The sequence below is a fragment of the Protobothrops mucrosquamatus genome, unplaced genomic scaffold (genome assembly GCF_001527695.2).
Source record: "Protobothrops mucrosquamatus isolate PMUCROS unplaced genomic scaffold, P.Mucros_1.0 scaffold1590, whole genome shotgun sequence".
Classification (NCBI taxonomy): Eukaryota; Metazoa; Chordata; class Lepidosauria; order Squamata; family Viperidae; genus Protobothrops; species Protobothrops mucrosquamatus.
This window is the reverse complement of record NW_015387753.1, coordinates 403,803-420,617: the sequence shown is the minus strand read 5'-3', so window position 1 is coordinate 420,617 and position 16,815 is coordinate 403,803. Positions and strand designations below refer to the sequence as shown.

At 39.1% G+C, this 16,815-nt stretch overlaps 1 protein-coding gene across 1 annotated transcript; it reads left to right on the top strand.

Annotated features, from left to right (window-relative positions):
* On the top strand, positions 1 to 9,489 carry RAG1 (recombination activating 1). The gene is given in 3 exon segments (XM_015822485.2): positions 1 to 58; positions 1,329 to 1,351; positions 6,409 to 9,489. Coding segments are annotated over 3 exon segments (3,162 nt in total).
* The last annotated feature ends 7,326 nt before the right edge of the window (positions 9,490 to 16,815 follow it).

Genomic DNA, 16,815 nt, shown 5'->3' with positions numbered 1-16,815 from the left:
ATGAGATGTAATTTACAGAAATCCATGGATGGGTCATTGCAAGATGAACAAGGACCATGTTAGATGTTGAAAGTCTTGGACATCTGGTGAGAAATGGGCTATAGGAGTCAGTGAGCAACCATGGCCTGTATTTGAAGAACTTCTGGAAGAAAAGTTGTGTACCCATCACAAATGTATCAATATCATGCAGTGATAACTTTAACACTATCAAACAAGATCCGCTTATTTCAAGTCCGTGGGAAGGACTCAATAAGTGGATAAAATGCCAAATCCAGCCTATATACCTGGCTGACTATGTGATAAACCACAATAAACCTGTAATATTATTAAAGCACAACATGTGGCTATCCCAAGTCTTTGGAAAAGATTCAATAGGTAAACACAAATGCCAAGTCCACTCTAAACTTTTGGCTGACTGTGTGGCCAACCATCATCATCATCATCATCATCATCATCATCATCATCATCATCATCATCATCATCATCATCATCATCATAGGAATCCAAATTCTTGCATCGTGCAAAGGTTCAAATATTGGGTATAAAATCCGTAGCAAGAAGAGCGAGTAAGTCCGTAATTAACATTGTTTTGATGAGCAGTGTGGCATGTTAAAAAAAAAAACAGGTGTCAGCTGGAGCTGAGACTCCTCAACTGTGGATGATAAGCAAGTTGTGGTTAGTAACCAAAATGTTCAGGGAGTTGGGAGGGAGAAGGCTAGAGTAAGATAAACAGCAGCCCAAGGAACTTATAAAGCACAGGAGAAAGTAGAAACTTGATGCCAGCTAAGCAGCCATAAAGACTTGGGAGTGGAAGCAAGGTAGGCTGATCATATTCACTACAGTTTTCCAATTTATTATGTGATTTCTAAGACTGGAGTAAATAAATGTTTCTTTTGCCAATGATAATTTTTGCACACATATTATCAGATCCACCCAGCAGACCTTGAATCCATTTCAAGGAGAATACAGACATAAATTAATTAAGGATTCATCTGAGAATCTGGGTCTAAAGGAGGGGATGGGGTCATAGAAATAAGGAAAGGAAAACAATGGATATAGAAACCAGTTAATCTGATGAGCTTGAATGGTTTCTTTAATGAGACCAGCTGCCTATAAGTGCAAATTGATCCAAATTTTATTCAGTCAAAAGAAGAGATTCTGGAAGCTTTGGATAGAAAGCATTTAGAATTATTTTTTGTTGTTTTCAAATTTAAAAAAAAAATGAAGTTAGTCATAAGGGTAATTGAAACAATCTGTGGCTACTTATCAAAGTAAACACTAGAACTACTGTCCAGGTTCTATTCCTTTGCATAGAGTTTATAGATGAGATGTTTCAACTGAATAGAATTATGTTACATAGTCTTAGTAGAGCTAAATGTGCAGAGAGATGTAGGAGTAATGTATGAGAAAAAAAAAATCCAAATGAGACCTTTTAAATAATCTCCTGAGTAAGTACACATGAGTTATTATTCAACACAAGACAAAGTATTTGATTGGAGAGGCATTACGTATGAAAGAATCTTCTCCTGACATTTTAGCTCTGAACTTTTCTTAGCCAGAAGATGAAATTAATCTCATACAACCTCTGAGCAATGTAACTATAGCAAGCATTAAGTCAAGGTGTGCTGGTTGCTCAATGGAAGACAGTTATGACTAACTTTGATTTAATTATATCCATTGCAGTGTGCTTCACTGCAAAGAGTGAAAGCAACCTTGTCTATTCCTGTATCCTCTAGGTATGTTGGATCACAACTCCAATCATTCTCAGCCAACATTGATTATACAAGTTGGAAATCACAAGAGCAGTCTATTATATATGAAGGAAACCAGGCTGGGAAAACATGATCTTGAATAAGCTGGTTTCTTTAAAAAGTCTAAGAAATATCTTAATATAGAAGTCCATCAGTAATTCAATATTATCCACATTTATTAATCTATTTAAAATGCTAGGCGTATTTTTAAAGTAAACATGAATTGTTTTGTTAATCATCTGAGCCTTTATTTTTGTCAAATATGACCCTGATACATGTTTGCAGCCCTTTTTTATTTATCAGAACAAAAGCCTGGTGCTATGTCAGCTGATAGACATTTTAAGGTATGATATAAGAGCTACAGAGTACTTCAACTTGCAGTATAAGTTATATATTTCCATATAGACTTAAAAAGCAAACTTTTTAGTTTGTTCAAGTGACGTGTTTAAAAGTAGAGAATAAAGCTATTCCATTGTGATTGCATAGATCTCACAGTGAAACCAGCATATATTTTTAAAAGGAATATTTTCATTTATGTATTAGTCTTATGGAAAACAATGGAATAAAATGGCTAAATGCAAAATAAATAAATTGAGCCATTTAGAGAAAAAGCCCCAAAGTTTTAGAGTTCTATTGTGACTCAATGGCCCAGGCAATTTAAAGGCTTATTTTAGAGCAGGCTAAATTGAAGGTTAAAGTAGAGAACACTGATATCTAAGCAATAAGCCCCACTGAAGTTAATAGGGTTGGTTTCGTAGTACCTTACAAGGATTGCGTTGTTTAATCTTCAGCATGAGAATATTCAAAAAACATTTATAAATGTATATTGTGACCTACATATTACTTACATTTAGAACATTTTCAGGTGAAAAACTGAAGTAGTTACTCTGATGTAGTTTAAGTCCATCTCTGTCCTATAATAAGATATTTAATTTTTGTGGGATTATATCCAGTGGTGGAATTCAGCTGGTTTGCACCACTTCCGCAGAACCGGTAGCTAATTTTTTGTTGCCCGGGCCCAGAATGGACTTCTGGAAGCAGCATCCACACAGAGAACTGGTTGTTCACATATTTGAATCTCATCACTGATTATATCTCTTGTCTGTTGCATATGCTGGCAAGGTAGCTCTTAACAGCATTTCTATAGTGGTTTCAACCATTTGATACATAGAAAACAGCTGGTGATTATTTTTTTCCCAAATCTGGCAATACAACACTGTGATGGGAATTTATGGTCATTTGGATGCTGTTGGCTTTGTATTGCAATCGACCTTAGTCAACATAGCCAACAGGTAAGAAATCTGGATACTGTTGGCAAATAACACTGTGAAGATTAGATTAGAACATTGCACTACATGTAGTGAATTTCTTAAGACATTATATGCTTAAGGCCTAGAAAAAAACTCTAGGTTGGTTAGACTTGACCACTCTGCTATTATGTGTTTCGATGTTATTGTCTTGATATAATTTGACTTTTTTTTGGAATAAAAGATAATTGAAGAAAAAGCTTAGGAAGCACAATCTATGTACCTCTAAGATATTTCTGTAAGCCCATTGGATACAACATAATTTAGATGTGAATTCCTCTATTAGAATTTAGGAGTGCTAAAACAAGGAAAGAAGACTCATTTTCTGTGAATCATTATGCAACAATGTATATTTAGCAGACTGGTTTTTTTTCTATTTTTATTAGACAAACTGTACCAGCCCATGTTTCCATCTCCTTTGCAATTTTTAAAAACATTTGTCCTGATTAAGATTTAGGAAAGAATTCCAAAGATGTGGTTTACAGTGTGTGCAGTGACACTGAAGCATCTTTCTTTGAACAGTTGAAAAAGCTACATTTTTTGAAAACCCACACAACTATTTCAAAAGTTGGCTCCAGGGGCAGATGTGTGTGCATCACCACTTCACTTTGCTAATGGCAAAATGTGAGAGTGTTGCCTGTGCATGGCCATACATGCAGAGAGAATCCAGGCCCCGCTTTCAAAATAGTTATGTGAGCCTTGGAGAAATTATGGCTGCTTTCACAATTTGAACCATCTACTTCAAATGCTTGGGATAAATAAGCCTGATTTGTATTTGAACAATTTAGCAAATTTCAATTGCCATTGAAAATAAACCATTTTGCCATAGAATTTTATTATCTGGGAATGCAGGAGGTCCACGTAGGTGGAAATGGATCTGACTGTTGTTGTTTTTTTAAACTTTCCATATCAGCCTACAACCTTCCTGATATTCTGTGGAGGTCCTGCATTAAAGTAAGAACGTGGTCCAATTCTGCTTAGTCCAAACAAAGTCTCCCACTAAGAATATGGATCCTTCCCCACTTGTACCTAACCATGATTTAAATAGGCCTTGTCAACATATTTTTTCTACTGTGTCCCTGTGACATTGTCTTCATCTCCCCAGTTCATGAATGCTTTAAGATGTCTTTAATTACACTGATATCATACTGTAGAAACGTGTTTCCCCTTCAAATAGAAACTTCCATTAGCAGCCACAAGCTGTGTAAAATCTGCTCTGTTTTGCCACTAGTTTACTTCGGAGACAAAATCACATGGCTGGTGGTGCATGGGAATGAAATCAGAGCAACAGTTTCAAGTGGCTGAGAACCTTCCCTCAGTCCCTGGTTAGGATTGTCTGCTTCCATTCTGCTGCTGACTCTTGTTAATTGAATAATAGCACTGGGGTGGTCAGCCAGATATACCTGCAATTATTTTAACTCTATGGTCCTTATCACAAAACTGAGAAAGATAGATGATGGGGCATCTCTCTATCCCAATAGTTAGGTCCTGAGTAGAACTCACTGGAATCTGGAACTCGGCATTTCTTACCTATAAAAATAAGATGACCAACCATCCTCCTTTAGGGAGGACAGTCCTCCTTTTGTAAGTTCTGTCCTCCCTCGAAAAGTGTCCTCCTACATGTCCTCCTTTTCGATATTTGAAGACTAATCTGCAGGGCTTTTTTCCCCCTCATAGAACGCTCAGAACGGCGTTCCGGCACCTTTTTTTGATGTTTTTTTTCAACTTTTGCATGAGCTGTGCTACTCCCGCTATTGGGTTTCGAAAGCCAATAGGAATTGCTGCTGAGCGTGCCAAAACACCTGGCTGGCAAACTTTGCACATGCAAGTTGTCTGTATTATTGTTGCAATGAATAAAATGTTTCTTTTATTTATGATATTTTTTTCTTCAATTTATTTGTGTCCTCCTTTTCATTGTAAAAAAGTTGGTCACCTTAATAAAAAGGGAAATGAAGAAAAGAATAAATGCTAAATAAACGTGTTGGTGGTAATTCAGATCCCTTCATATCTCTGCCTGTTTCTAAACATTATTTATTTAATTATATTCAACATGGGTTACAGCAGCATGGGACATAGGAGGGACACAGAGGAATTGAGAGTTTATCAACTCTACAGTCAACTCCTACAGTCAAATTTGCCCATTCCTCTTGTATTGCCAAGACTGGCAGATGTTTGTCCCAAAGGCTAGTGATGTGCATAAAGAGAGGATAGTAAATTTGGAGGAGTCAACCAATTAATTTGCTTATCAGCTGCTACACATGCAAAATCAAGAGCACCCTTCAGCAACTAGTTGGAAGAACTTCAATAGAAGCATGAGAGAATCAGCAGTGGGGACTGCAAATTTGTTGCCAGTAGCATTTCCTGCTGATTCAAGTTTGAATAGATAATACTTTAAGACTGCAATGAGAAAAGTTCTGTGTGGGGTTCAAACTCCTTGAGTCAAACATATGGATTTGGGATATAAAAATATAGTTGCATGCAGATTTAATTCTACCATTAGGAAATATAACCAGTCTTTCCATATGGTTGAAAAATAATTTTTCTCTCATTCTTCTGATCATTAGACATCAAAAGGTGTGTAAGATATTTTTCAGAACCCATTTTATTTCTTTTTGAAGTGTGTTTCCTTCCCATGTCCTCACTACTGATTTTCTGATGTTTAGAAAGGTTGCATACTTAAAAGAAATGCTTTGCTCATTGTTTATTTAAGAAGCCAATATTCAACTTCTGTGTTGCTAATAAAAATAGGATTTTTTTTAATGGCAAGCTTGTTCCTAGAGAGAAGTATGTATGATATCACTTGGGTTAGTCAATCAGCACTCTGCAGAGCTGTAGACTGCCAAAACTGAAATCATTATATTCTACTTTTCGAAGATGGGATAAATGTATCAACCCTAAGAGACCTGCTTCCAAAGAAAATGAAGTAGTTTATTCAGATCTGGTCTTTTATTTAAACAGGAACACATGTTCTTATGTGTTTAGAGATGCTTTATCAAGATAGCATCTGTGGTTAAAGATTGGTAATATTCATCTTTCTTCTCATTATGCAGGAACGTATTCATTCCTCTCCTACCAACATGTTTATACACGCTGCCAGTGCTTGATAAACATTTTGGAAGAGGTGAAATAAAATATTGTGGACTATTTATTAATGAAGCATCCTTAATATTTAGCATTGGTTTTTATTCATTTTCTATCATGTTGTTAATCATGAAAGTTTCTCACCAGTTTCTTTTCTTTCTTTCTTTCTTTCTTTCTTTCTCTCAATAGCTAATTCAGCATCTGCCAGGATGGAGAAGCTACCTCCACCAAGCATAAACCTGTGTTTTGGACCAGAACACGTCCAACAGCCGTATATGAAATTTTCTGAATGGAAATTCAAGCTGTTCAAAGTGAGATCACTTGAAAAGCCTCTTCCTGAAGATAGCCACCAGGCTAACTCTGCTAAAGAAAATGTGACAGGTTCTGTGGACATCACTGATGAACAACCTAAGGCAGCAGCTATAATGTCACAAGTGCTCTTTGAAGCAGACACCGAGCTGAATAAAAATAGCTTGGCAGGAGAGAAAGAGGTGTTTCACACGAGCCAAAGGGAGACGGAAGCTCACCAAGCAAAGCTGCAGCACCTCTGTCGCCTCTGCGGAGCCTCACTGAAAGCTGACCCTTACAAAAAGTGTCATCCAGTTCATGGGCCAGTGGACGAGGAGACCCAGGCTCTTTTGAGAAAGAAAGAGAAAAGAGCCACTTCCTGGCCAGATCTTCTTGCCAAAGTTTTTAAGATTGATGTAAGGGGAGATATTGACACAACCCATCCTACTCATTTTTGTCACAATTGTTGGAAAGTGATTCAGAGGAAAGTCAGCAATGCCCCCCATGAAGCACATCTTCTAGAGAAAGACCCAGTGGAGTGGCATCCCCACTCAACAAGCTGTGACATTTGTGTCACTTCCTTTCGTGGAGTCAAGAGAAAGAAACCAATGTTGAATTCACAGCTGAGCAAAAAACTCAGGATTATTGCTGGACGTACTAGAAAAATAAGATGCATAAGAAAGGTAAAGCAACTAAATAACAAAAGTTTAATGAAAAAGATTTCGAACTGTAAGCAGATCCACCTCAGTACAAAAATCCTTGCAATAGACTACCCTGTGGACTTTGTAAAGTCAATATCTTGCCAGATCTGTGAGCACATCCTGGCTGATCCAGTAGAAACAACATGTAAACACTTATTCTGTAGGGTCTGCATTCTTAAATGTCTTAAAGTAATGGGAAGCTATTGCCCATCCTGCCAATATCCTTGTTTTCCCACTGATCTAGTGAGCCCTGTAAAATCCTTCCTAAGCATCCTCAACAATTTGGTTTTGAGATGCCCAATAAAAGGCTGTCATGAGGAGGTCTTTTTGGAAAAATACTGCCAACATCGTTCTAATCACAAAGGGGCAGAAAGTACAGACAGCTATGTCTATATCAACAAAGGTGGCCGACCGAGACAACATTTGCTTTCATTGACCCGGAGAGCTCAAAAGCACCGCTTGAGAGAACTCAAGCTTCAAGTGAAAGATTTTGCAGAAAAAGAAGAAGGAGGGGACCTGAAATCTGTGTGCCTAACTTTGTTCCTGCTGGCTTTGAGATCTAGAAATGAGCACAGACAAGCAGATGAACTGGAAGCTATAATGCAAGGGAAGGGATCAGACCTTCACCCAGCTGTTTGTTTGGCAATCAGAGTCAACACCTTTCTTAGCTGCAGCCAGTATCATAAAATGTACAGGACGGTAAAGGCAATTACAGGAAGGCAAATTTTCCAGCCTTTGCATGCTCTCCGAACAGCTGAGAAGGCCCTTCTGCCTGGTTATCATCCCTTTGAATGGGAACCTCCTTTGAAAAATGTGTCTAGTAACACAGATGTAGGCATTATTGATGGGCTGTCAGGAATACAACAGTCTGTGGATGACTACCCAGTGGATACAATTTCAAAACGATTTCGATATGATGTTGCTTTGGTGGCTACCCTTATGGATTTAGAAGAAGAAATTTTAGAAGGACTGAAAACTCATGACTTGGATGACTATTTGAAAGGACCTTTCACTGTTGTGATTAAAGAATCCTGCGATGGAATGGGAGATGTCAGTGAAAAGCATGGCAGTGGCCCACCTGTTCCTGAAAAGGCAGTTCGATTCTCCTTCACCCTTATGAGCATCACTGTAACTCATGAGCGTGGCAGTGCAAGGATTTTTGAGGAAAGCAAACCCAATTCAGAGTTGTGTTGTAAGCCTTTATGCCTTATGCTGGCTGATGAGTCAGATCATGAGACCCTCACTGCCATCCTGAGTCCCCTTATAGCAGAACGGGAAGCCATGAAAAATAGTGCACTCATACTTTATATGGCTGGTATTCCTAGAATTTTCAAATTCATATTTAGGGGCACTGGATATGATGAAAAACTGGTCCGTGAAGTTGAGGGTCTTGAAGCATCAGGCTCTACTTACATTTGTACACTATGTGATGCCACTCGCCTAGAAGCCTCTCAGAACCTAATCCTGCATTCTGTAACCAGGAGCCATGCTGAAAACCTAGAACGGTATGAAGTGTGGAGGTCCAATCCTTACCATGAAGCTGTAGATGAACTACGTCACAGAGTGAAAGGTGTTTCGGCCAAGCCTTTTATTGAGACTGTGCCTTCAATAGACGCACTTCACTGTGATATTGGCAATGCCGCTGAATTTTACAAAATATTCCAGTTTGAGATTGGCGAGGTGTACAAAAATCCCAGTCCAACCAAAGAAGAGAGAAAGAGGTGGCAGTCAACTCTTGACAAACACCTTAGAAAAAAGATGAATTTGAAACCTGTAGCAAGGATGAATGGAAATTTTGCCAGAAAACTCATGAGTAAGGAGACTGTGGATGCAGTCTGTGAATTAATGAAATGTGAAGAGAGACATGAAGCCCTCAGAGAATTAATGGACCTTTACCTTAAGATGAAACCAGTATGGAGGTCTTCATGTCCAACCAAAGAATGCCCAGAACTTGTATGTCAATACAGTTTCAACTCTCAGAGATTTGCTGAGTTGCTGTCAACTAAATTCAGTTATAGATACGATGGGAAGATTACCAATTATTTTCATAAAACACTTGCTCATGTTCCAGAAATTATAGAACGAGATGGTTCCATTGGTGCCTGGGCAAGTGAAGGAAATGAGTCAGGCAACAAACTGTTCAGACGCTTTCGAAAGATGAATGCCAGGCAGTCAAAATGTTATGAGATGGAAGATGTTTTGAAGCATCATTGGTTATATACTTCAAAGCATTTACAAAAATTCATGAATGCTCATAATAGATTGAAAAGCCAGATGGTCCAAATCAGGCCAGAACAGACTGAGAGCGATGTCATGATGATGGAAGATTCTTTGGAGACTTCTGATTTCATGGACTTCTAAGTGGAATTAAATTTTGCATTGGTCTTGCAGCTGAAAAGTCAATATTCATTTGCATCCAGAAATAGTGGAGAGGGTTTTTTTTTTACACTGAGCTGTAAAAACCTTGAGGAAAGCTGTTTGATGGTGGGCTGTGCTGTTCTGACAACAGGTCCATAACACAAAAGTGTGTGGGAGCAGATGTGGTCTGGCTTAACAGCCAATTTTAAAGAGGAAAACAGAACCAAAACCAGTAATTATTTTTCCTGTGACCACATTTAAATACTATGTAGAAGGCAAAATAGAACAATTTCAGTAAAATTTGTAAATTTTGCTATATTGCTTTTAGAGCAAACAAGATCAAACATTGTCCCAATATTTTAAAAAGGGGAGACAGAAGATCCATATTGCAGATTGATTGATCAGGAATTGGAGGCCAGAAGCCATTAAAAAGAAAAATAAATGCTTAATTAGATAGTTAATTATTTTCTAAATGATCATAAACTTGCTACTTGACTATTTGTATTAGTATTATTATTTTGTCCAGTAATAGACTTCAAGTAAGTCTATTTAGAAATAATTAGCTATCTAATTAAACATTTTTCTTTTTAATGGCTTCTGGCCTCTAATTTCTGATCAATCAATCCGCAGTACGAAGGCATTTATATATAGGCCTATGATTACATGCAATTAAAATTCTAAATAGTAATTCAATATTTAAAAAAGTTATTTCTAGTCGATTTCATTATCCTAAAGTTTTAAATTTTGAATTAACACAAAGGAAGATTTGGAATAATACCCTTATAATTTATTTTAAACTAGACTATATATATTTACCAGAAGTTAAGCTGATCCTGAGGGAGTCTTTACCTTTTATGTGCCATGAAGCCAAAATCTGAAACTATGTCATTAATTTCTGTTTACTATATCCTTTGAGTTTTGTAACAGTTGACAAATGCTGTAAATGGATCATGGTGTCAGTAGAGGGCTTAGCAAGGATAGTATATATTTAAAATAATACATTTAAAATAGTATATAAAAATAGTACATATAAAATAGATATGATTCTGCTACTCTTCATATATTTAATTAAAATTAATGAGATGATGTGAATGGGATTTATATATAGCTAACTCATAAAAGAGAATATTTGTTGCTTTGGTGCCCTCTGAGCTTGGTTGTTTTCTTACAAACGTTCATTACCCAAACTAGGTACCACCATCAGTGTTAGGGTTACCTAGTTTAGGTAATGAAATGTCTGCAAGAAAACAACCAAGCTCAGAGGGCACCAAGGATCCTTCATAACTAATTCATTCTGAACTGGAGATAGAATAAATATTTGTCCTGTGGTACTTCTACCATCAGATATATTTTATCAAATTCCTCAGTTCATCATAAAGCAGAGTTTGCTAGCAGAATCCTATAGTGTTCTCTCACATTATGTTATTTTGTAATACTTTATAACAGGAGTGTCAAAATTGCAACATCACGTGACGTGTCGTGACGTATCATGACTTTTTTCCATTGCTGGCAATGGGGTAGGAGTGGTTTCACCATGACGCATCCGGCCTGCAGGCCTGCAGTTTGACACCCCTGCTTTATAACATGGGTAAAGAATCAGTGTCCTTCCAGCTGATGTTCATTTACAACATCCAGCATTTCCTTGTGATTACAGTTCATTAAGAGCTAGAGGAACATGAACATCAGCTTTCCATTATTGACTATTTACCTCAAAGGACTGTTTGGGGAATATTGCTTGGGGAACATTGTTCAAATTGTTCAAATACTTTGAAAGAGCAACTGGTGTAGCCATTAGTAACAAACAACTTTCCCGATTATAGTCAATCTAAGCTGGATTTAAGAAGTTTAAAAGGGTTAGAACAGGGGTCTTCAAACTTGGCCCTTTTATGACTTGTGGACTTCAACTCCCAAAATTCCTCAGCCAGCATGCCTGCCTGAGGAATTCTGGGAGTTGAAGTCCACAAGTCATAAAAGGGCTAAGTTTGAAGACCCCTGGGTTAGAAGAACAATGTGGGAAAGAAGGAGAGACTACAAGGATCCACACACTGTTCATAAATAACAGGTTTTCAAGATATTCTTGGAAATAGATCTGAGGAATATTTTACAGGAAATGCTTCTCTGTTCAGAAGCTTCTGATGTTAGATTGCTTTGACTGTACATTTCTCAACCTTAGAAACTTTAAGACACATGGACCTCAACTCCAGAATTAGCAGTTGAAGTCCATGCATTTTATTATTTACCAAGATTGAGAAACACTGATCATACATGTTTACATGCTTGTATCTCTTTATTCTCATGGGAGAGGGGTCATGGAAAGTGAAACCACATTGTTTCATTTATAATAGATGTCTGTCACAATTCTATCAATAATTTCTTACAGTTTAAAAGAATATTCCATGAGTCTATTTTACCTAATTTTGTTTTGCTTTTAATTGCCTAGTAGGATTGTAATTAATATAAACTTAGGTGTGGTTTTTTTGGCTGTTGCTTACCTGTTAGTCCTTACCTATAGATTAGCCTATATTTATAAAAGTATTTACGCATTAGAATGGCACCAACAATAGGATATGTTTTGTATTTGGTCGGCAAAGTTGAGCAAATATTTCTATTGATGTAATATCAGATGGTTTTTCTTTAAATAAAATGTTCTATTTTAAAACAAGCACTTGCGTTTTATTTTTACATAAAGTGACTTAGATGGGCAGCAGAATTTACAAAAGGACACAGACATAGATACAAACACAATATTTAGGATAAACTCATTCATATTCTGTACTTTTAAAAAAGATAGTTTTCATATATAGAATATTTTCATTTTCATTTTGTCCTAAGCATATTAGTTTGTTTTTATTTATAAATTAAGCCTGATGCCAGAGGCAGATTACAATGCAAGGGGGAAGAAGTGTTTCTCTACAAGGCAGTGTTGTGTGTCTTCTTTGATTCTCAAGGAGCCAGAAAGTTTATTTAAAGAGGCAGCAGGAAAATATTATATCTGAGTTATGGTTTTTCTTCAGAAGAAAGCTAGGATGCCATGTGCACCTAGATAAATATAAGCACTCTGAACTACCTTTTTTTTTTTTTTTTAGCAAAGCCCTAGGAGTACAAGTAGTGTTAATTATTCTAACTTCAGACATTTGTTTGGAAGTTATACTTTGACTTACACAAGACTGCTGGTACCAAGCAAAGACATTTTTTTGGTTTTGTAATTACTGCATATAAACTTTAATTCCCATTTGGGTTTTCTTGTTCTTTGTCCCTGTTGTTTAAATAAAGGTGTCTCTTTAGTTGAGAGATTGGGAACTCAATTAGACCAAAATAATACTCTTCCAAATGATTCTTTCTGTGTGGAAGAGAAAAACAATAGGATAAAAGCACAGGCGTGCATCTGAATGAGGATTTTTTTTTTTTAGTGCCAAGAGATGCTCAGTGTATTGACTCAGGGCTAAGCAAAAATGGTTTATTGTGAAGCTTGGGGAGTTCTGAAGAGGCTATAAATAAGTGAAAGCACTTAACACTTTTTCTTCTCTTCAAAATTACATCTCCTTTCTTCACTAAATGGATATAAATAAATTCGCATCACAGGCACACAGGTTTAGTTGTGGGTTTCTTTTTCTTTTTTCTTTTTGCTCTTGTTATTAAATTGCTCAAACTGGGATTTCAGAGTAATCATTTTCAGTAGTTTTTTCTATCTAAAGATTTATGTCTCTTTGTAGTAGGATCCACAGCCAAGAAATCTTGACTGAAGCTAATTGAATTAATTCACGGCATTTATTTAACTAGTGACAGAATTTCAGTTTCATTTTGATTTAACTACCTTGAGGGTCAGGAGAGAAGCAGTATACTCTGGAACAATGGATATCTCATCCACACAAACCACTTTCTCTATTGGCTCACCATATTCTTAAAGCACTGTTTCTTAACTTCAACAATTTTAACATGGGTGGATTAGAACTTCATGCATGCAGGGTGGGAATTCTGGGAGTTGAGGTCCACCCATCCTAAAGTTACTGTGGTTGAAAAACACTGTTTTACAGCACTGGAGTTAAAGAAATTGCCTAGAAAGGCATCAACTTTTGATCAATATTGGTTGACTTTAGAAAGCAGTCAGGGTTCAGCTTGAGTGGTACTTGAGTGACAGATCATCAGGAAAAGCCAGGACAGTAGGCTAGATTGGGAAGTTTAAAAAAAAAACTGGAAACCCCCAACACATATTACTTTTATATTGTTGCCATGAAACCTATATCATGAATGAGCTATGAATTCATCATGTGACAAAACTTTGACTTCATTTCAGAGTTGCTTGTCAAATAAATGTTAATATCATGGATAAGTCTTTCAATGAATAACAAATAATATCATTAACTCTTTCCTCATAGGATTTGCTTTACTATACTGGTTTTAATCACAATCATTTCTCAATTTTCATTATTTCACCTCTACAAAGGTTAAACAATTACTTCTGTCCTAACCTGGTCATCTTCAAGGATCTTTGCAAGATGAAAATGTTGTACTAACCTTACTACCCTCTGTGAATAGCAATAGACAAATGAACTTAAGATGTCCTGATACAAAAACTACATCCTGATGCTCAGATGACACTTTCAAATAACATTTGTCCAGGAAATGTTTTTCTATTTTCATGTTCTATTATTGTCAAAACAGCTTTTGATATACATATTTTGTTATTTCCTTTACCATGGTTGAATACATCTCATGGACAAAGTTATTACGTGCATTCAGAGGGTCTTCTTCCCTCTCAGTTCAGTGGTGGGAAACATGTGGTTTTCCAGAAGTCAATGAGCTGTATCTTTCCCTAATCCAAGTTCTCATCTAACTTCCCATCCTACTCTAATCACAGCCCCTTTTCCACAATCTTTTCTTCTAGCCTTACTTTCTTTTATTGATGCTAGGGTAAATGAGTTGGAGTAGCTATAGTCTGTCCAGAAGGGCTAGGCCAGGGGTCTTCAAACTTGGTCCTTTTATGACTTGTGGACTTCAACTTCCAGAATTCCTCAGCCAGGCACGCTGGCTGAGGAATTCTGGGAGCTGAAGTCCACAAGTCATAAAAGGGCCAAGTTTGAAGACCCCTGGGCTAGGCAATGCTTTGGTTTGGGAGACAAAAAGATGCTTTGGAACCTATTGGGGGACTTTTGGAACCTATTGGGACAGTTTTTAAAAGCTCCTTAAACCAGCTGCAGCTGTTTTTCAGGACCACACAGCTGCCCTCTGCCACAACGACAGTGTGATCTATGAAAAAAGATGCATTTGATTTAAGGTGTTTCAGATTTGGTCTACTTGCATCCCTTGTACACTCTGAAGTATCTTTTTGGTTTCAAATAAAATACACCACAGTTATTTTAAACAATTCATGCAGACATATCTTTGGAAGACTAATAAGCAGCTTTTCCTAAGAAAAATGACATAAGAAATAGTGAAGGCATTAATAGCAAAATAAGGTGCATTAAGTTTTCTCATTCCTCATTCCTCTTATAGAATACTGAATAACAGAGTTGGAAGGGACCTTGGAGGTCTTCTAGTCCAACCCTCTGCTCAAGCAGGAGATTCTATACCATTCTGGACAAATGGCTGTCCAATCTTTTCTTAAAAACTTCAGGTGATCGAGCACCTACAACTTCTGGAGGCAAGCTGCCTGCATCTTGCGGATGAGGGTTTGTTTGTGCGGCCTGGTTGCTGATATGCCGTGGCCCGGTACTGGTCCATGGACTGGGGGTTGGGGACCCCTGATCTAAAGGATACAAAATTGCTTGGTGTTGTGTTCTTTGTATTCCCCCCCCCCCTTAATCCCCTATGCATATCCTGATCACCCATTAAGGGTGATTGCCTTTCACCATTGATTGCCCATTAAGGGTGATTGCCCTTCACCATTGATCGCCCATTAAGGGTGATTGCCCTTCTCCATCTGCATACAGTTTCATGCCCGTTGCTGATTGGCTAACTAGCAACAGGGTCTTGCCAGCCAATGGAATTGTGTGATTACAAGCCAGGGGAATCCCATAAAAGAGGGCTCCCCTGGCCCAGAGAGCCAGTCCGGATTTANGGCATTCCCGGGGATCAGAAGAAGGCTTTATTCCTCGCAAACTGCGGAGACGAGGTCTACCATGTGGCCTGCTCCTTGGTCGCTCCAGCCAGCATCGAGGACACCCCTTGGGCAGATATCCAACGTCTGCTGGCTGGTCAGTACGGGATCTCCGAAGGGTTCCTAGTCGCACGGAACCGCTTCTACAACCGACGACAACAGGCGGGCGAACCCATCAGGAAGTACCTCGGAGAGCTCCGATCGATTTCAGCCCGATGCGAGTTCGTCGCCCTGGAAAATATGCTGCAGGACCGACTCGTCATGGGTATGAGGGACGAGCACGTGAAGAAGCGACTCATCGTGCGGCGAAGTCTCACCCTCAGCGAAGCACTAGACGAGGCCCTCGCCGCAGAAGAGTCCGAATCCACGGCCACTGAGATGAGACAGGGTGACATCCATCGCACCCATCGCGAGCCAACCCCCGATCCGGAGGCCACCGAATCGGACGAGGCTGGCGAGGAAGAGACCGTCCATCGCACCGCTACCAGCCGGAAGCAGCGAGCATGGCGAGACGAGCGGGATGACCTCGAGTGTCCAGGGTGTCTGGGGAACCACACACGAGCAAACTGTCGGTTCCTAGACACCACGTGCAGCCGCTGCGTGAGGCGAGGACACATCGCAAAAGCATGCCGAGCCTTGCACCCGAGTTCCAGGAAACAGCGTTCGCCCCCACGGAGGCACACGTCTCCACCACGACAATCCCCACTGCACCGCTCACCGCCACGCCGCTCGCCGCCCCATAGACCGCGTGAGAACAGATGGAAGGGGTCAGTCTGACCCGAAGGGAGGCGTGACCAGAGAAGGGGCTACGACGACCAGGACGAGCGCAAGGTGCACCACATGGTTGTCAGCCACACCAACTCGACTGGCGCGGAAAAGTTTTTTGCAACAGTCATGATCGAGAGGCGACCATGTAAGATGGAGGTGGATACGGGATCCATCTGTTCCATCATGTCATGGGACAAGCTCAAAGGACTGCTGCCGGAGCTGTCCCACACCGCCCTGGAGAAACCAACGGGACGGCTCGTAGACAGCCACAAGCTTCGCGTGCTAGGTCGAGCACGGGTGGACGTCTCGTTCCGGGGACACAAAGCTCGCCTACCGCTAACCGTGGTGGAGGGCCATCGACCCACCTTGCTCGGCGTCGAGTGGCTCAAACCCCTGGGCCTGGGATTCACCGGCCTACACAGAATCCACAAGGACGAGTTCGAGCAGCTGTTGGAGGAGTTCCC